We start from the raw sequence: 21,091 nt of genomic DNA, 5'->3' as shown, positions 1-21,091 counted from the left end.
GTACTCCTGCTGTAAGCAATTGATTTGGGTTTATTTGTTCTCATTAAATCTACATACTTATCAAAATTCCCTCGATCCCCAACCAAAGGTCCTGTTCAATACAGCTGTTCCAGGCTTCAGAAGAATGTATTACTAATCTAATACAGTTACACACAAAATGTACCGTTCCAGGGATGGCATAGATGACAGCACGAGTTCTCCTCTAAATGGACTGATAATGAAAGGATTTTCTTTCTAAAATATATCAGAGCTCTCAAAGATTAAAATACACAAATCTTCACCACCCAGCCTCTCTGCCTATACAGGAAACCACCAAGTTGTGAGAACATTTGTCACATAATGCACACATCAGGCCTCACAGGTGTTCGACAGGAATCACTAATGCTTGTTCCACATGATGTCTTCGGTTAACCTGAAGCCTTTGGTTTATTTCGTGCAGCAAACCAGTCATCACTTTTATCTTCTGCCATTGCCTGTAGAAACAGAATTGGAATATTTATTTATTCTCAGTCCATAAAATAAAACATATAGTCTACTTCGTACCTCACTGCACTGCCCACAATCAAGAAATTAACAATTAAAAGATGTTCAGGGACTTCTCTGGTGGCACAGTGGTTAAGAATCCACCTGCTAACGCAGGGAACACGGGCTCGAGCCCTGGCCCAGGAAGATCCCACATGCCGCGGAGCAACTAAGCCCGTGCGCCACAACTACTGAGCCTGCCCTCTAGAGCCTATGTGCCACAACTACTGAAGCCTGCGTGCCTAGAGTCTGTGCTCTGCAACGAGAAGCCACTGCAATGAGAAGCCCGCGCACCGCAACGAAGAGCAGCCCCCGCTCGCCGCAACTAGAGAAAGCCCACGCGCAGCAACGAAGACCCAACGCAGCCAAAAATAAATTAATTAATTAACTAAAAAAAGAAGAAAAAATGTTCATTCAGTATAGAGTCTTGTGTTTACTTTGACAGAGGATGCTGATGGGTATCAAGCAATCGCTTGTTAGTTCTCATTTTGCAGAGTAAAGGGCGGAGCCTGCAGCCGTAAAGTGTGGCTGATGCTGGCTGGAGAGCAGGCCAAGCACACCTGGCTGTGGGCTCTTCGGAACAGGAAGTGCGGTCACTCTGATGAGAGTCTGGGTGGGCTCTCAAGAATCTTTAGTGCTCAGGAGACTCAGTCTAATGATGAGACCAAATGTGAAAAGCTATTTTGATGTCTTGGCAATGAGCCTGGAATGATTTCCTTTTTCCACGCCTCCTCCCACACCATTCCGCTGATGCTGGTACTGTTTGGTTTGGAACCTCTTAATTAAAAAAGAAGGCTTGTTAATAACAATATGTTTTGGTTCCACCAGAGTCCTTTTATCCTATCATTCCATGAGGTTGAGGTCATAGAAAGGGGCTTGTGGGCGGGGAGGGCGGGGGAGCCCAGCTTAAAACTGAAGTCTCTTTTTAAAAAATTTTATTTATTTATTTATTTATTTATTTATTTATTTATTTATTTAGGCTGCATTGGGTCTTCGTTGCTGCGCACAGGCTTTCTCTAGTTGTGGCGAGCAGGGGCTACTCTTCGTTGCGGTGCGCGGGCTTCTCATTGCAGTGGCTTCTCTTGTTGAGGAGCACGGGCTCTAGGTGTGCGGGCTTCAGTATTTGTGGCTCACGGGCTCTAGACTGCAGGCTCAGTAGTTGTGGTGCACGGGCTTAGTTGCTCCGTGGCATGTGGGATCTTCCCGGACCCAGGGCTCGAACCCGTGTCCCCTGCATTGGCAGGCGGATTCTTAACCACTGAGCCACCAGAGAAGCCCCTAAACCGTTTTTTAAATTACTGGATTGATGCTTTAGAGAGCTAGTGCTGGCATCAGGGATTGACTGGAGGGTGGGAGGAGGCTTTTGCAGTATTGCAGGTGAAAATGAGAGCCTTTTCAAAAGGGAAGTAGATAGACAAAGGATTTCAGAGGTAGAACTCACAGTTTCTGGTGACTAATTGCTAACAGAATGTAGGGGTGAGGAGAAACAGTATTCAAAAATGGCTCTGTTTGTAAATCTAAAACTATTCTAAAATAAAAAGCATATTAAATGTTAAAAGAAAAACTGGCTCTGAGGATTCTAGCTTAAACAATTGTGATAACAGATATACAGTGCTATTCAGGGGCGGGAGCAGAGTATAGAAGAGGAAAAAAGAACTGGCTTTGAAACCTGAAAGACCTCTGTTTGAGCCCGTGCCTGCCACTTACTGAATGTATAATATTGGGTGACTTACTCTTTTGAGCCTCAGTTTCTTCATCTGAAAAGGGAATGCTATCCACCTTGTAGATTATGGTAAGAGTTGCAGAATATACATAAGGCACTTAAGAACATGTCAATATAGGAGATGCTTAATAAATAGTAATTTTTATTTTTCTATTATATTAATGAAGAATGGATTTGAAGTAAGATAAATTAAGTTATAGGCATGTAGAGTTGAAATGTCCATGGTCTATCCAGGTAAAAAGTTTCTTTGGCTATAACACTAATCTGACAAAAAAAGCATTAAGCATAAAAGAAAAAGTTGATAAATTGGACTTAGAGAAATGTCTGCTCTTCAAAGGCCTGTATTAAGAAAATAAATAGTCAAGCCATTGAATGGGGAAAGTATTTGCATTTGCAGATTATCTAACAAATGACTCATATCCAGAACTCCAACACAACAACAAGAAAGAGAAAAACAGTCAAAAAATTTTAAAACAGGAATTTAAATGGGCCTTGAAAAATAAGCAAATACTCAAATGAGAGAAGGGACATTCTAGGAGAATAAAATAATGTGAGCAAAGACACAGAAGAGTGAAAATAAATTTATATTTAGAGGTTAGAGAATGGCTAAAATGTGAAATAGATCAGTGGTGTGTCTTCCAATTAGTTTGTCATGAAACTCAATGGATCAGATAAATTATTCTGGATTGACATAGTCCAATTATATTAAAGCTAAATAAAAAATACATAGGGCAGTAAAGAAACAAAAAAGGCATTAAGGATATACTGTTGGGAGTTCCCTGGTGGTGCAGTGGTTAAGAATCCGTCTGCTAACAAAAAGAATAAAATACCTAGGAACAGACCTACCTAAGGAGACAAAAGACCTGTATGCAGAAAACTATAAGACACTGATGAAAGAAATTAAAGATGATACAAACAGATGGAGACATATCATGTTCTTGGACTGGAAGAATCAACATTGTGAAAATAGACTATACTACTCAAAGCAATCTACAGATTCAATGCAATCCCTATCAAACTACCAATGGCATTTTTCACAGAGCTAGAACAAAAAATTTCACAATTTGTATGGAAACACAAAAGACCATGAATAGCCAAAGCAATCTTGAGAAAGAAAAACGGAGCTGGAGGAATCAGGCTCCCTGACCTCAGACTATACTACAAAGCTACAGTAATCAAGACAGTATGGTACTGGCACAAAACAGAAATACAGATCAATGGAACAGGACAGAAAGCCCAGAGATAAACCCACGCACATATGGTCACCTTATCTTTGATAAAGGAGGCAAGAATATACAATGGAGAAAAGACAACCTCTTCAATAAGTGGTGCTGGGAAAACTGGACAGCTACATGTAAAAGAATGAAATTAGAACACTCCCTGACACCATACACAAAAATAAACTCAAAGTGGATTAGAGACCTAAATGTAAGGCCAGACACTATAAAACTCTTAGAGGAAAACATAGGCAAAACACTCTATGACATAAATCACAGCAAGATCCTTTTTGACCCACCTCCTAGAGAAATGGAAATAAAAACAAAAATAAACAAATGGGACCTAATGAAACTTAAAAGCTTTTGCAAGGCAAAGGAAACCATAAACAAAAGACGAAAAGACAACCCTCAGAATGGGAGAAAATATTTGCAAACGAACCAATGGACAAAGGATTAATCTCTAAAATATACAAGCAGCTCATGCAGCTTAATATCAAAAAAACAAACAATCCAATCCAAAAATGAGCAGAAGACATAAATAGACATTTCTCCAAAGAAGATATACAGATTGCCAACAAACACATGAAAGGATGCTCAACATCACTAATCATTAGAGAAATGCAAATCAAAACTACAATGAGGTATCATCTCATACCGGTCAGAATGGCCATCATCAAAAAAATCTACAAACAATAAATGCTGGAGAGGGTGTGGAGAAAAGGGAACCCTCTTGCACTGTTGGTGGGAATGTAAATTGATACAGCCACTATGGAGAACAGTATGGAGGTTTCTCAAAAAAACTAAAACTAGAACTACCATATGACCCAGTAATCCCACTACTGGGCATATATCCTGAGAAAACCATAATTCAAAAAGAGTCATGTACCACAATGTTCATTGCAGCTCTATTTACAATAGCCAGGACATGGAAGCAACCTAAGTGTCCATCGACAGATGAATGGATAAAGAAGATGTGGCACATATATACAATGGAATATTACTCAGCCATAAAGAGAAACGAAATTGAGTTATTTGTAGTGAGGTGGATGGAGTTAGAGTCTGTCATACAGAGTGAAGTAAGTCAGAAAGAGAAAAACAAATACAGTATGCTAACACATATATACGGAATCTAAGGAAAAAAAAAAAAAAGCCATGAAGAACCTAGTGGCAAGACGGGAATAAAGACACAGACCTACTAGAGAATGGACTTGAGGATATGGGGAGGGGGTGGGGTGAGATGTGACAGGGTAAGAGAGTGTCATGGACATATATACACTACCAAATGTAAAATAGATAGCTAGTGGGAAGCAGCCACATAGCACAGGGAGATCAGCTGGGTGTTTTGTGACCACCTAGAGGGGTGGGATGGGGAGGGTGGGAGGGAGGGAGATGCAAGAGGGAAGAGATATGGGAACATATTGCATGTGTATAACTGATTCACTTTGTTATAAAGCAGAAGCTAACACACCATTGTAAGGCAATTATACTTCAATAAAGATGTTTAAAAAAAAAATTTATTTTTATTGGAGTATAGTTGCTTTACAATGTTGTAATTTTTACTTTTTAAATCATCTTAAAATGTGTAAAATACTTAGGTATTTAGGGTTGAAATGACATGGTGTCTGAAATTTGCCTTAAAATTCTCCAACAAATATCCCCACTGCCAAAAAAAAAAGTGGGGTGGAAAGGAATGATGAAAAATTATGGCAGAGTTGAGTGGTGACAGTCACATAGGGATTTTGTACTCTTTTGTGTATATATGGAATTTTTAATCATGAAATATTAAAAATAAAATCTGTTATGGAAAGAAATGGACAGAAGACAACACACAAATGTTGGTGAGGACGCAGAGCAGCTGGAACTCCTATATATACATGGCCAATAGTGTAAAACAGTTCAATCACTTTGGACAACTGTTCGGCAGTTTCTTAGAAAGTAAAAGCAATTCCCTTCCCAGGTATTTACCCAAGAGAAATGAAACATACGTCCACAAGAAGAGTTACATGAGAATGTTCAGAGCAGTCTTCCTTATAATAGATAAAAATCTGGAAAAAACTCCAATGTCCACCATTGGAAGAATGGATAAGCAAATTGTTATATTCATAAAATTGAATACCACTCAGCAAAAAAAAAGAATTCTAGCATGTACAATTACACTGAGGAATCTCAAAAAGGTTACGTTGACTGAAAGAAGCCATTCCATTCATATGAAGTCCAAGGACAGACAAAATTCATATGACAGAATTCAGAACAGTAGTTGCTGCTGGGAGGAGGGGTTGGGAACTAGAAATGGGCACAACAGAACTTTCTATAACAATGAAAATACTCTATATTTTGAGTAGTGGTTATACGAGTATATGTAACTGTCAAAACTCATCAAAGTGGACACTAAAATTTCTGTACACTTAAATTCTATGTATATTTTACCTCAGTAACAACAATGAAAAATGCTCGTTTAGAGCTTAGTGAGGAGTGGGAACTAGAAGTTAGGAAGTTGAGAATGGATGATGGCTGAAGCTCTGCGTAGAGATGACCAGAGTAACAGGTAACTTCTACTCAGAGAAGAGAAAGAATGTATAATGAGAGAGTAAAAGACAGCCAAAGTGGGACCGTGGGAAAAATCATTTCAGGATCAGTCACAGAAAAAGGTGCCTGTGGCTGAGGGGAAGCTGTCAGAGAGAAAGGAAGATGGCAGGATCCCCAGCATCAAGGGAGAAGAGAGCTCAAAAGAGGAGGAAGTTGGGGACTTCCCTGGTGACGCAGTGGATAAGACTCCGTGCTCCCAATGCAGGGGGCCAGGGTTCGATTCCTGGTCAGGGAACTAGATCCCACACTCATGCCACAACTAAGGAGCCTGCGAGCCACAACTAAGGATACCGCCTGCTGCAACTAAGACCCGGCACAACCAAATAAATAAGTAAATAAATAGATAAATATTTTTTTTAAAAAAAGGGGAGGAAGTTGGTCAGCGATATGAAAGAGAAAGAAGAACAATCTAGCCAATTTGTCAACTAAGAGGTTGCCTGAGATTCTATTTTCCTTTATGGTAAAATTTGTAAACGCTATATTTTTTGTACATTTCCAGCTTTAATGAACAACAATTGAGTGTCCGTTATTTTGTCAGCAGTTTGCTAAGCTCTATAAACAACACAACAATCCTATGAGGTGGATAATCTTATTTCCTAAAATTTTTGGATAAAAAACTGCAGTTTAGAGACTTGAATTTCTTAAGGTCAGTCACACAGATACTAAGTGACAGAACCAGGACACATTGATTCATTCCTTTCAGCAGCAGCAGCAGAGTATTCACTGAGTGCCAGCTACATACGAGGTATGTGCTAGAAGCTGGGGTACAACACTGCATGCTGCTAAAAGATCGTGTTTGATGAGGATAGAAAAATAGTCACTGGATTTGGCAAGAGGAGGTCACCGATGACATCAACGCGTCTCACTGCGTGACAGGAGCCAATGCGGAACAGAGTGAAGTGTGAATGGGAGGTAAGAAGTAGAAACAGCGTGCAGGGAGATTTTTAAAAGAAATCTGGAGAAGGGATATGGGGTAAATAGAAGATTTTTAGAAGATACTAGAGTTAGTTTGTATGCTTATGAGAACAATTTGCTAGGAAGGAAGAGAACGATGCTGTAGAATGGAGAAGAGATGACCAAGGGGCTAAGGCAGTGAGATGGGGTGGCGTCGGGGCACTTCCGGTCACCGAGCAGAACAGTGATGTATTTAGCAGCAGTGGTTCTCCAAGGCAGCCCGAGGTGGAGGGAAGGCACACATACTGCACCCAGATAAGAGTCACATAGGTGGGAATGAAGTTGACACAAGTCTCTGGCTCAAAAGTCACCTCAAAAGGACACGGTTCTGAAAGTAAGAACTGGCCCCTGATGCTTGGGTCCTTCTTCATACACATTTAACAGCACCCCCTTGAGCTGAAGGTGAGATAAATTTAGAAATGAGACTCACGTCATCCAATAATTTGCTTCCCTCTGGATCCATCTTAGAGAGTTCTCGAAATGCTTCATCCCCCACAAAGCAAATTTCATGTCCATCCTACACCAAAAGAGAGAAAAGAAATTTGGCAAAAAGACACCTCAGAAGAAAGCCCTTGTGCAGCCTGTCCTGTTTGTGGGTAATACTTACAGGGTCTGCCAAAATGATAACTTGCACTGTTGCTTTCCCTGGAGTGTCCAGGCTCACCAGGGGAGTCAGAATCTTCTGGTTCTCCCTTTTCATCAAATCTTCTAAGTCTGACAACTTGAGGAAAACAAAAAAGCAAAGTGAGCAAGGGGTCCTACGCCACTCTTGGGCTGTGGTCCTCGAAAGCCCCAGAGGAATCTCAAATCAACCACAAAACTCTGGCGCCACTTGTTTGATTTTATTATCTCAGCTGCTCTTGAGACAACTGTTGAACTTGATACCAAAGCCACAATCAACATGAACCTAGAGAAGGGAGGGTCAAGCTTCCTAGCTGTTTGAACTAGCTAGTCACAGAATTTAAACAAAAGACCTGGTACCAAACATTACCTCTTTCTGGGGGCAAGAAAAGGCAATTCGTCCAAAAGCTGTTGCATGATCAACTGCCCCTTGGATGCCCTGTAGCTCCAGCTTACACTGAAAAGACATGAGAAAGCGGGTTTATTTTTCGGAACAGGTTACGTGGTAAAAAAAAAAAAATTCAAACAGGGCTAAAGGAATAAAGTAAATTCTAAGTCTCCCTCTTACTCTCACCCCAGAGGCAACCAGTCAGCAGGCATCCATAGGCATTTACCCTTTTTTCTTTTTTACACCAATAGTAGCATAATTTATGCATTATTCTGTCCCTTGTTTTTCTCCAATTAATGTTCCCATCTCAGCACATAGAGACTCGCCTCATTCTTTTTGATGGCTGCTTACTAATCCATTCTATGGCTGAACCATAAATGGTTGAACTATTGCTTGAATCCACAGGGCATTTAGGTTATTTCTTACATTTTGCTATTACAAACAATGCCGCAGCAGATAACCTTGTACATACTTCTTTGTGCATGTGTAGGATAAGTACGTTTGTAAAATAAATTCCTAGGAGTAGACCTTCTGGCTCAAAGTAAAAGGACTAAATCATGCTCAAATGCTAAGTTATTAAGAGAAAAAAAAAAAGGTCATCATTACAGCATTAAATCTTGCCTACATCTCTTCTGACTCAGCAAATCCACTCCTGAAAGGACACATTCCCCAAATATACACAAAGGTAATATCTGGGTGGTGAGCTCACTGGCAATTTTAATTTTCTTCTTTCTGTTCTAAATATTGAATTACTATGAAGAAACTATGAGAATAACCTTCATGTTAACCTCATTTATAAGCCAAACTCATAGTAACAGATTATTTCTCTCCGAGATTGCTCACCTGGTTATCAGCATAGCCCAGCAAAGCCCTCTGCTTCTTTTCATCTTTTTCATAAACTTTCATTCCCAGTAGACTAGACCAGTAGTTCAAAGACTTCTGAAGATCAGACACTGCTAGAGTTACTTTTAATACAGGATCTGTAGGGTAACGAAACAGCAGGAATGAACAGGGCAGTGCAAAGGAATGGAATAGAAGGACCCAAACAGGCTCAAGTATATATAAGAATTTAGGGGCTTCCCTGGTGGCACAGTGGTTGAGAATCTGCCTGCCAATGCAGGGGACACGGGTTCGAGCCCTGGTCTGGGAGGATCCCACATGCCGCGGAGCAACTAGGCCCGTGAGCCACAACCACTGAGCCTGCGCGTCTGGAGCCTGTGCTCCGCAACAAGAGAGGCTGCGATAGTGAGAGGCCCACGCACCGTGATGAAGAGTGGCCCCCGCTTGCCACAACTAGAGAAAGCCCTCGCACAGAAATGAAGACCCAACACAGCCAAAAATAAATAAATAAATAAATTTTAAAAAATAATAAAATAAAAAAATAAAACTTAAAAGAATTTAGTTTATAAGAAAGGGATTTTAAGTCAGTGTGAAAGGGCAGATTATTCAATAAAGATAAATGGCATTAAGATAACTGGCTTCCGTGGAGCAACTAAGCCTGTGCGCCACAACTACTGAGCCTACATGCCACAACTACTGAAGCCTGCATGCCTAAAGCCCGTGCTCCGCAAACAAGAGAAGCCACTGCAATGAGAAGCCCGTGCACCACAACGAAGAGTAGCCCCCAGCTCCCGGCAACTAGAGAAAGCCCACGTGCAGCAACGAAGACCCAACGCAGCCAAAAATAAATAAATAAATAAATAAATTTATTTTTTTTTTAAAAAAGATAACTGGCTTCTTATTTGGTGGGAAGAAGCTACACCTTTAAACTAAACGGCAAAATACATTCCTGATGAGTTAAATGATTAAAGACTGAAACCATGAAAATACTAGAAATGGGTGATTATTTATTTAAACAATTTTGGGGTGGAGAAAGATTTTTTTTTTTACAAATAAGATCTTTAAAAATATTTATTTTATTTATTATCATTAATAAATGTGGTGCACGGGCTTTATTATCATTAATAAACGCGGTGCACGGGCTTCTCACTGCAGTGGCTTCTCCTGTTGTGGAGCATGGGCTCTAGGCGCGTGGGCTTCAGTAGTTGTGGCACGTGGGCTCAGTAGTCGTGGCTTGCAGGCTCTAGAGCGCAGGCTCAGTAGTTGTGGCGCACGGGCTTAGTTGCTCCACGGCATGTGGGATCTTCCCGGACCAGGACTCGAACCCGTGTCCCCTGCATTGGCAGGCGGATTCTTAACCACTGTGCCACCAGGGAAACCCAGAAAGATCTTTTTTTAAATCTGACACTAAAGATAGAAAAACCATGAAGAAAAAAATGTGCTAGGTTAATTACACGAAATGGAAAACCCCTAGACAACAACCAAAAAAAGAATTACTATCAAAATTAAAGAATAAACTACAAAGTAGGAAACATTTTTTTATCAACATATATGACAAAAAGTCCTTAATATTTAAATCACCTTTAAACATCAATAGGAAAAAGATTCAGGTCCTAGAAAAATAGGCAAAAGGCACGAAGCGGTAATCCACAAAAGGAGGAACTGGAACAGTCAATGAACATATGAAAGCATATTTGACCTCACAAAGAAATTAGAATTCAAATAAAACATTTTGTTATCTAATTAGCAAATAATTTTAAAAGTTCACAGTGTTAACTGTTATAGTACAGGGGGAAAAAACCACAATCATGTAATAATGGCAGAGTGTAAATTAGTACATTTCTGAGCAACAATTCGACAGAATGTATCTAAAAACCATCCACTGCTTTTGAAAGAGCAAGCCCATTTTCAGCAATTAAAGAAGTGACTGTGGATGTATGAAGGCCTTTCCTCACAAAGACATTCATCACAGTGTTGCTCATAACAATGAAACACCAGAGACAACATGAATATCTAACAACGGACAACTGTTTCTCTTCCTACAATGTCACACAATGGAATCCCATATATATTTAATTATATATTTATTTCTTTTGATAAAAGATTGGAAAGATATACTCTAAAATGTTAACAGGGACTTCCCTGGTGGTGCAGTGGATAAGACTCTACGCTCCCAACGCAGGGGGCCCGGGTTCGATCCCTGGTCAGGGAACTAGATCCCACATGCATGCTGCAACTAAGACCCAGTGCAACCAAATAAATAAAATAAGTAAAATGTTAACAGTGGTTATCTGTTTTCTTCTTCCTTATTTTTGCATATCTGTGTGTCTAGGGGAAAAAAATCTATTTTTTTGTAAAAAGAATAAAAGTTATATTAAAACACTTAACATTATTGGAAACTTTTATATTGTAAAGTGACTTTTTTAAAATTTACATATTAATTCATTTAAAAACAATAAGAATATTACAACATTTTTTTTGTGAAAAATAACTGTGTTTTCCAAAACAAGCAATGACAAGAACAGCATCGTTTTACATTTTTGTGAATCTCTTTAAGGTCTGGATTAGTAGAAGATAGCTGGATTCTTACATCTGCTTCTGTATCCAGTCTGTTGCAATATGTTGTTTAGTTGAAGCATATGAAGAAACTCCAGCTTCTGAGACATAAGTTGTTTGACGAGTATCTTAATAGTCTTTTTGGATAGTCTTTTTAGATATTATACTAAAATTTTTCTTTAAGGAGTTTGTAAAGTGACTTTTTGAAGAGCTGTTCCAAGTCTGTATCTGACTAGGATAAATTCAATGCATTTTTCTTCAGTTTTCACTGCCTTAGTCCCGTTTGCTAGACTAGCAATACCATGGCTAAAGCAAGGTGTTTCTCACAGGTGCCTCTACCTGGCAGACTGTTTTAGTTTTCCCCATTCACTGAGAAATCAACAAATTCCAGCTGATTCAGACCCTGAAGGGAGGTAGGGGCAGGAACAGTCATAGTGTGTGAAACTACACAGGAGTGATTCATTCAAAGAAGTATGGACACCAGCTAGACTGATAGATTTGACTATATCACCAACCAGAAATTAATGCCCCAAAGGTATTATCATTCCAAAGAACAAAAACATCTTATGATGAATCTAGAGACTGTCATACAGAGTGAAGTAAGTCAGAAAGAGAAAAACAAATATCGCATATTAACGCATATATGTGGAACCTAGAAAAATGGTACCGGTTTGCAGGGCAGAAATTGAGACACAGACGTAGAGAACAAATGTATGGACTCCAAGGGGGGAAAGTGGAGGGAGGTGGTGGTGGTGTCATGAATTGGGAGATTGGGATTGACATATAAAATGGATAACTAAAAAGAACCTGCTGTATAAAAAATAAATAAAATTCAAAAATTCAAAAACAAAATAGTGACCAAAAAAAAAGATTCTATGGAAAACTTTTCAAGTTACTTGGAGGTAATCAAGAAGATGTCATTAGAAAATATTTGAATTTTAATGTCAATACCCTAAATTGATATCTTTGGAATATAAAAACCAAATCTAGAAAGCAAAGAAAAAAAAAATCTTATGATTGTGAGGCCCTCCATTATTTTATGTACTGAAACATTATTAAGACTAGGGAAAAAATGTATAATGGAATGAGTGGCAGGAGTTAAGTTTCAAAGTTAGTATATAAAGCACCTATCACCTATCAATAAAAATACTCGTAAAAATCCCTTACATTACCAGTGAAGTTCAGAAATACCATCTCTCAATAAGTCCCACAGTACCAGCCTGACCTCCCACACTGGAACATCGCTCTTTCTTTTGCTGAGCTCCAGATGAAAAGCAAGTAGCAGTAGGGACTTCCCTACTGCCTTCCAATGCAGGGGACGAGGGTTTGATCCCTGGTTAAGGAACTAAGATCCCACTTGCTGCGGGGCAACTACAGAGCCCGCCGCGCCCTACAGTCCATGCGCCACAACGAGAAGCCTGTGTGCCGCAACTAAGACCCAACGCGGCCAAATAAATAATAAATAAATAAATATTAAAAAAAAAAAAAGAAAGAAAGAAAAGCAAGTAGCAGTAAACACAACAGTCAGGCTCAGTATGAGGGGCCTCGGGGACTTGAGGCAGACCAGCGGGGAAAGACCGTCTTCACCTCAGGTCCACTTAGGGCCCTGTGTTCACTGACTGAATGGCAGGCAGAAGTGCCCTTGCTGTTCACCAGTATTTTTTTTTTCCCCTTTTCTTGCTTTTGTTCTTCTCTCGGCAGAGCAGGTAGCAGAATTTGCAGGAATTAAATACATGTATGACGAGGACGCCTCGCACGTGAAACGTCATGCAGTTTCTCTCCCGCTCGCTGTGGCGGTCAGGGTGGTGGGCTCCTCACTTCATTCACCCACACTGACCGAGAACCAGCACTGCAGTCTGGGAAACTGACCTTAGCTGGAGGATACGACTAACTGGTCTAAGGATAATCCTATTTCTCTTGCCTGCCAGCGATTGGTTCAGGAGCAGGCATGTGAATCAATTCTGACCAGGAAGTTGCTGGAAGATTCTAGGAAAGTTTTGCTGTGCTCTTAAAAAAGAGCCACAGGAAGTCAGTTTCTCTTTCTCCTACCAGATGAGAATGTGGAGGCAGGTAGCCCCAACTGCTACTGGCAGCCACCCTACAACCCTGAGGGGGAGAAGCAGACCCTCGAGGACAAGAGGATGCAGAGAGAGAAGATTTGCGTCCTTGATGCCATTGCTGAGCTGCTGAGTCGACTAACCCTGAAGTCTTTCCTACCCAGAGAATGCCTGCTCTGTGAACTAAAACATTTTCTTACCGTTCAAGCTACAGTTGCGTACCTAATATCTGCAGCTGCAAGTATCCTACACAGATACATTACCAGTAGAATAGATAGAACCAGTCCAGAACCCCTATAGTGATGCACTCAAATTCTGATATGAGAATGTAATTTCTGAGAGGACAAATAACAACACTGGCTGGGGAAAGATGTGTCACGTCAATATAGAAAGACTCCACAGGAGACAGAAATCGAGCTCCCTCTCTCCTTCCATCAGAAGCCTTTAGACAGAGGGCTTTTGTCAGTGTGGGGATAATTACCTGACTGAGATGGACTGCGGTTCTGCAAATAGAACTTATATCCTCCCGGGGCTTTGGTTTCAAAAACACCTTCTGCCACTTCACTGAGTGGCCACTCCAGCTTCCTGGCATTGCTGACAGCCTGGCTAGAAGCGAGCGTGATACCCTATGACAAACAACAGTATCACCCAAGTGCGTAATCACAACAGATCTTTTATAGAAGGTAATGAAGCAAAACCCCACTGCCTTTACGTCAAATCACCTAAGATTTAATTGGCATTCAAAATTTTCTGCTAGTAATTTTGAAGTAGGTTTTGGACATTTTTCTCCCGCAAAGATTCCAAACTTTGTGAATTGTAGGATAGGAACACAAATGCCAGAGAAACTTGATTCATTTAATACCAAAGATAATCTCTCCTCACTTTCAAGATCTGGTCAGAGAAATCTTGATCTTACCCTTGGCTCGCCAGCTACTTATTTAAAATGTTCTGTTTTTAATTTTGCTTTTTAAACCAAAAAACATAAACCAACTATCGAGGCATTCTTTATTTAAGTTAATCAAAATGCCTAAGAATGTGCACTATGCCTTCCGATGTGTTCGGCCTCGTTTCTAGCCTGGACTGCAGATCAGCCTCTCTCTGCCTCCAGTCTTGTCAATCCATCATCCACTCTGCAGCTGGAGTAAACTTTCTGAAACCCACCCTACAGTCTATTCTCAAGACGGCAACCCCATGCTGCTTTTCCTCTGCTTAAAACCCTTGATGGCTCTTTATTTCACTCAGGGATGCCTTACGATGGCCTGAAAGGGCCAAGACAATCTGACCCATGTCATTTCTGAGCCCCTCTCCTCCCCTCTCCCCTGGCTCTATTCCAGCCATGCTGGCCTCCTCACGTTTTCTCAAACGCGCCAGGCGCTGTTTGAGGGCTTTTGCACCGGTTGTTTCCTAGCTGAAATGCTCTTCCCCGAGATATCCACACGGCTAACTCCCTTATCTCCTTCAAGTCTTTGCTCAGATGTCACCTCCTCACGGAAACCTGCTCTCAACGCCCCACTTAAAATTAAAACTGGTCAATTGCCCCATACTCCCAACCCCCCTTACCCTGCTCTGTTCTGCCCCCATTACAATAATCACCTTTAAAATATTCAATAACATATATTATATTACATTATATTATATCATATTATTTATTTATTCATTCATTCATTGAAATTTATTATTAGTTGTCTGTCAGGCCCTGGGCCCCCTCCCCTACCAGGCACAGATTTCTGTCTGTTTTGTTCACCGCTTATCCGAAGTTCGTGGAACAGTGCCTGGCACGTAGCAGGCACTCAATAATAAATCATTTAATACATAGGTCATTTCACATATTTGTTAACATATACGTAAACTAAACTCCTAGAAGTGAAACTGCAAGGTCAAAGGGTAAAGGTGCTAATTATTTTGATACTGCCAAACTTGAGGCTGCACCACTTCACACTCTTATTAGTAATGCATGAGTGTGGCAGTTTTCCCACACCCTTCCTCACAGTGTGTTATCACACCTTTTGATTTTTGCCAATCTGATAGGTGACAAATGGCAGCTCGGAAGTTGAACATCTTTTTCAATGTTTAAGAGACTTCCTCTTTTTTTTACTATATAGGGATTCTTTATATATATGGGAGTTCTATTTAACCTGTTTTTCTTTTTGTTCCATGAACTGAGGAGCAGCACAGAAGGTACCTTTCATCAGGGCTCTCTTACTACCAAAGTCTCCTGGGAGGACCCACAGTGGAGCCACCAAGCTGTTCTCCACCTACATGGCTTCTAGTACCTGCAGGCCCACTGATCAACATCTGACCTGAGCCCATTAAATGTTTATGGCACCAAGATGGTTTTGCTCTTTTTTTTCTCCCTGATTTAAATTTGGAGAGTAAAGAAAAGAACGATAAGGAGAAACACAGAGACCCTCATATACACTCAATCACCAAATCCTATGAACTCTACCTCTGACATCTCTCAAATCCATCCTCTCTCTCCCTCTCCCACCACTGCCACGTTTGTTAGTTAAGGAGCTGCTGGTGGCTGTATAACCTTTGTGCTGGTTGCCTCACTTCCAGTCCTGCTCCCCGCCAACCCAACCTCCCTGCTCTAGCCAGGGATTCTTGTACATTGCAAATACTGTGTCGTTCCCCTGCTTAAAAGCGGCTCCACTCTGCTTTTAGAATAAAGTCTGAACGTCCTGATATGATGTGGCCCCTGCTCACTCCTCCAGCCTCAACTCTACCCACTCCCTTCTTCACACACTAAGCTCCAGCCAGCGTGAGTTACTCACCGTTCTCTGAGCGCCATGCTCCCTCTCACCTCCAGGCCTGTGCACATGCTGAGGACCGCCATCTCACCCTCCCACCCTGACCCCCCTCACCTTGCTCAGACGTCACTTCTGGGAAGCCTTCCCTGAACTCTCATCTGTCTGAGAATAGGCTGGAAATTCCTCCTGTGTGTTCCCACATTCCCCTGTTCTTATCCCTATCTTAGCACTTATCACACGGTGTTCTTGTTGTCTCTTTACCTGTTTCCCCCATCAGACAGGAAACTCCTTAGGCCAGGGAACATGCTCTAAATTGTATCCCCAGGACCTAACAAGGTACATGGCATAGAGCAAGTCACAAAAAATATCTGTTAAATGAATAAATTAGTGAGCGGCATGGAGAGTGAGAAAGAGAAAGAGAAATTTATTAATCTGTTATATCTGAGCAGTCCTTTCCATTTACAAAACACTTTTACATACATCTGATCCTACAAACTTCCATCTAGGTACCATTATTTTAACATGAGTTAACAGGAATAGCGAGATCAAATGAGCAAAATAACATCTAGCATGAGGTAGAGTTGCTCAGTAGATTCTGGGTAAGAATCAGTTACTCCTCTCTTGCTACGTATTTGGGCCCAGTGACATTCCTTCTTGCACACAGTAACTGCTCAGCAGATGGCAGATCCTATTACTATAACAGGTGCACAACAACTTGAATTGCTGAATGCGTTAATGAATGCAGTGCATGCAATGACACCTTCTTTCTATCCTTAAAACCATCTCAGATTTTTCTCTGACTAGGATTGACTGCAGTCGCTCACCCCAATCACAACTGTCCACTAGAGAGAAAATATTTCTCTGGATGGTGATGAGGACCTGACGATCCATTGACTCTGGCTCTTCCACCTCCCGAGATTCAGTCATTCCCCCAGGGGAGTCTTGTCTCCTTCAAACCTGTCTCTAAGTCTTGAGCTTGATTCCTAAATGGTGGGAGAACACATTTCATCCTGAGCCAGCTTGGAGACAGGGGCCCAAGCAGGTTTCTTGGTTTTGTTCTTTTTTAAATAGAAAATATCACAAAACTGATCACTAAACTGCACCCCAAAGCCATCAATCAGTAGTCATAGTTATCTACAGCCGCATCAGTGACCTCTCTAAAAGGTACAGCCAAAAATCTGCTAGAACAAAATGATATTTACCATGAAGTCATTGCCAAGCTTGTAGTTGCCAATGCCGTAATTGTAAGTCAGTTCTGCAACAAAATGATCATCCTCAGGTCCAAATCCCACCATTGTTTTACTCCATTTTCCATCATAAGGCCTAGAAAAATGAAAAAAAATGAACCCAGTGACCACAGACAAAATCTGCTTCAGGCTGCCCCCAAAGAACTATTGGGACAAAGAGGTGGGCAGTCCCTTCTGGTCCTCCAAGTACCCATAAGGATGAGATGACCTCAGCCGGTGCTAAGAGCAGCTGTGCACAGCGCTCATGGGCCCCATCACCAAAGGCTCAAAAGACCATTTGTCTGGCACTTACTTGAGGGAAAGATTTGTTTACCTTTTCTTTAAAGTAGGGAGCTGAATCCTATAGGGACAGTCGTCTCACCTGACCTTAACTTATTTTTTGCCTACTCGTCAAGCATGCAATTCCCATCAGGCCTTGGAATTTCTCAGCTTGCCATGGTTACTAAGCTTAAGAGATATTCCATAAGACATTGCTTCATCCACAGCATATACTTATTTGTGACCCTGAAGCTGCCTCCCTAACTTATTGCCTCCTTAATTTATTCTGCTGCCTTCTACTCGCTTTGAGAAACTGCTTTCTGTTCTTCAGGGGTATTCAGAGACTAAAGAAGATTTTAAGAAACAAGGGGTCATACCCATTACAGGCAGCTCTGCAGCCTTCCTCAAATTCCTCATGCCGAAGAATCTGGTAAGGGAATGAGAATAAATGGCAAAGTTGTCCTAGTAGTACACACAGCATATTTAGCACAAACTGAAATGTCAAAACACAGACATTATTATTTGTAAGCTTTCCGTGTAAAACAAACAAAAGATAACGAGCTGTATATCTTTCCCAGGCTGGAAGTAGTAGAGGTAAGAAAGATCGGCTTGATACCAAGGGTCAGGCAACCAACCACAGTTGTAAAATCTATTATATTTAGATGGGGAAGCAGTACTGTGTAGTGAAAAAAGTGTGGCCTTCACTTAGTAGCTGTGTAACTCTGAGAGCGACATATTAGGATCTGAGTCTCCTAATATGTTGTGAAAATAGATAATTTATTAAAGCATTTGACACAGAACCTATACTACACAGTAGGCTCTCAATGTGTCAGTTTCTGTTTTCCTTTTTGAGTCCCACAGCTACTGCTCCAGTTCAAGTTCCCATCACACCTCTCACAGACGATTAGAAATCATCTTACTGATCTCTTTCCTTAATACCACCATAAAATTAAGTCCCTAAAGCACAGCTCTGATCACACCACTGCCCTGTTCTAAAATGTAAGAGAGCTCCCCACTTTCTATGACATCAAATCCAAATTCCTTAGCATATTATTCAAGATACTATCAGGGACTTCCCTGGCAGTCCAGTGGTTAGGACCCCGCGCTCTCACTGCCAGGGCTGGGGTTCGATCCCTGGTCAGGGAACTAAGATCCCATGAGTCGCGTGGCGCAGCCAACAACAACAACAAAAAAACCAAAAAAACTAAAGGCACATAAAACTAGTGGTGCTTCCCAAACATATCTTAACTTTGCATTGGCTGTTCAGTTTTTCTAGTATACTCCTCCCTCTAATCTAGGTCTGTGGATATCCTACCTATCTTTAGAGGTCACCTCAAGTACAAGGTCTCCATGAATTATTTCCTGAGGACCAGGTTAGAGTTAAAGCTCTCCTCCTGTTGTACTTTTATAATAATGGTAGCTAACACTTACATAATACATACCATGTGTCAAATACTACACAAATAATAATGTGTTTAATCTTTACAACCACCCTTTTATCAATGAGGAAACACATTAAGAGAGAGCTCTGTGGTTTTCTATCATCAAATTTCAAGTACCATTACCATCAGCAATGTACAATTCCCACCCCCATTCCAAGCCAGGAGTTTTAATTGAGGACAGACACCAGGGTTATTTTCATCTTTGTCACCAAAGCCCAACACAGAACTATGAAACGGGTGATATTTTTTAAATGACTGATGAATTCAGGTAACTCCCTTTGCACTCCATGTCTCCTGCGGTGTCTCTACATTAAATCGCACTCTTGCACACTGTAAACAAAGAATGTTGCCTGCAACTCCATTTCTACAAGGACCAGGGCATCAGCTACTGCAGTGGCCCACCAACAGTGCACCTTGAAGGGAATTCATTATGGAGAAAAACAAGAAGCATTCCATGCTTTGGATGCTGGCCCTAGATATTTAAGATGCATATCTAAGGAATAATTTCAATGAACCCAGAACCCATCTTCTGGGACTTCCCTGGTGGTGCAGTCGTTAAGAATCCGCCTGCCAATGCAGGGGACCACTTCCTGGTCTGGGAAGATCCCACATGCTGTGGAGCAACTTAGCCCATGCGCCACAACTACTGAGCCTGCACTCTGGAGCCCCCGAGCCACAACTACTGAAGCCCGCGCGCCTAGAGCCCATGCTCCGCAACGAGAAGCCACCGCAATGAGAAGCCCGCGCACCGCAATGAAGAGTAGCCCCAACTCGCCACAACTAGAGAAAGCCCGTGCTTAGCAACGAAGACCCAATGCAGCCAAAAATAAATAATTTATTTTTAAAAATCCCAAGTTAAAAAAAAAAGAAGCATTAACTTGAGATGTCTGCTTTTGTGATTAGCAGTAATCTTTTGATGTTCAACTACGTGGTTTTGTTTTTTTTTTCCCCCCCAGAAAAAAACTCATATATATTCTAGCTCCGCCCTTGCCTCTTCAGGGCAGTTCCTCAGAGCTATCTTGAGCGGCTGTCTTCCAGGCTATAGTCCTCAGTAAGGTCCCCAAAAAGAACTTAACTCGAAAATTTTAGGTTGTGCATTTTTGTTTCAGTTGACAACATCTAAAGTCCCTGCTTATCAGGAAGCTCCCCAATAGCTTCCACCAGCGCCTGCCACCCAAGTGATCTCTGCAGAATCACAGCTGCTCAGAGCTGGAGAGAGGCCACTTCCAGGTGCTGGAGACGAGGATGGGTTCTCACTTCACACTTAGATCTGGACTATGGAGAGAAGAATTGGAGCACTCACCCAGAGAGACTGAATATCCAAGAGACCATTCAAACCAGCAACAAGAGAAGCAGAACTCTGACCAATGCTGATATCTAAACCGAAAGGCTCCAAACCAGAAGAGAGTCATTGTTCACCGGAGGAGTATTATACATAACTTTTTATTTACTGCCTTTCCCACTAGACTAGAAGCTTCGCAAGGCCAGGAATAAACATTCGTGAATAAACTTAAATGAAAGGACGTGTGTGGGCACACAATCGGCGACTGGTAAGTGTGACCCCCTTTCAAAGTCCATCTAACCCAAGCCGCGACTCGCGACGCTTCCTGAAGTTGAAAACCACAGAGCTAATGGAAAGTCTAGGGGCTAAGGTCGGACACCCGGGTTCCCGCTGAAATCCACATCACACCCTTTTCTCCCCTCCCTCGGCCATGTGGGGCTCAGCCTCCCGCGACCCCCTCGCGCGCCAACCCCTCTCCGCCCCGTCTCCACCTTCATTCCCAGGACATCACGATAGAAACACGCCGTCTGGAAGCGGTTTCCCACTTTGAACACGAAGTGCAGAGCCCGACGAGTCGCCATGACCACCCGTCACTCGTACAGCGCCGCACCGCCCACAGAGGACGCCGGCGCGGTAGTGACGTCACAG

The 21,091-nt window shown here is 41.6% G+C and overlaps 1 protein-coding gene across 1 annotated transcript; it reads right to left on the bottom strand.

The window, feature by feature from the left end:
* Positions 1 to 12: 12 nt before the first annotated feature.
* Positions 13 to 21,067, bottom strand: GLOD4 (glyoxalase domain containing 4). Its single transcript, XM_068530119.1, has 9 exons — positions 20,935 to 21,067; positions 18,097 to 18,146; positions 17,417 to 17,537; positions 13,946 to 14,090; positions 8,855 to 8,991; positions 7,994 to 8,080; positions 7,610 to 7,723; positions 7,433 to 7,519; positions 13 to 473 (listed from the first exon to the last, which is right to left on the bottom strand). Exons 1-9 carry the CDS (start codon positions 21,022 to 21,024, stop codon positions 408 to 410), a joined length of 897 nt encoding a protein of 298 aa, XP_068386220.1. The 5' UTR covers positions 21,025 to 21,067; the 3' UTR covers positions 13 to 407.
* Between the last annotated feature and the right edge of the window lie 24 nt (positions 21,068 to 21,091).

This window comes from Eschrichtius robustus, chromosome 20 (assembly GCF_028021215.1).
Source record: "Eschrichtius robustus isolate mEscRob2 chromosome 20, mEscRob2.pri, whole genome shotgun sequence".
Taxonomy (NCBI): Eukaryota; Metazoa; Chordata; class Mammalia; order Artiodactyla; family Eschrichtiidae; genus Eschrichtius; species Eschrichtius robustus.
The sequence above is the reverse complement of the archived record's forward strand: the minus strand, read 5'-3'. Positions and strand labels throughout refer to the sequence as shown.

What these genes read in the sequence shown, in the direction of transcription:
- GLOD4 (XM_068530119.1), bottom strand. Translation starts at nt 21,024, where the DNA reads ATGGCGACTCGTCGGGCTCTGCACTTCGTGTTCAAAGTGGGAAACCGC. An exon ending in TGGGCTATGCTGATAACCAG is followed by an intron (nt 8,081 to 8,854) that starts GTGAGCAATCTC and finishes ATGTCTTTTCAG; the next exon opens with TGTAAGCTGGAGCTACAGGG. An exon ending in TTATCATTTTGGCAGACCCT is followed by an intron (nt 7,520 to 7,609) that starts GTAAGTATTACC and finishes CTTTTGGTGTAG; the next exon opens with GATGGACATGAAATTTGCTT.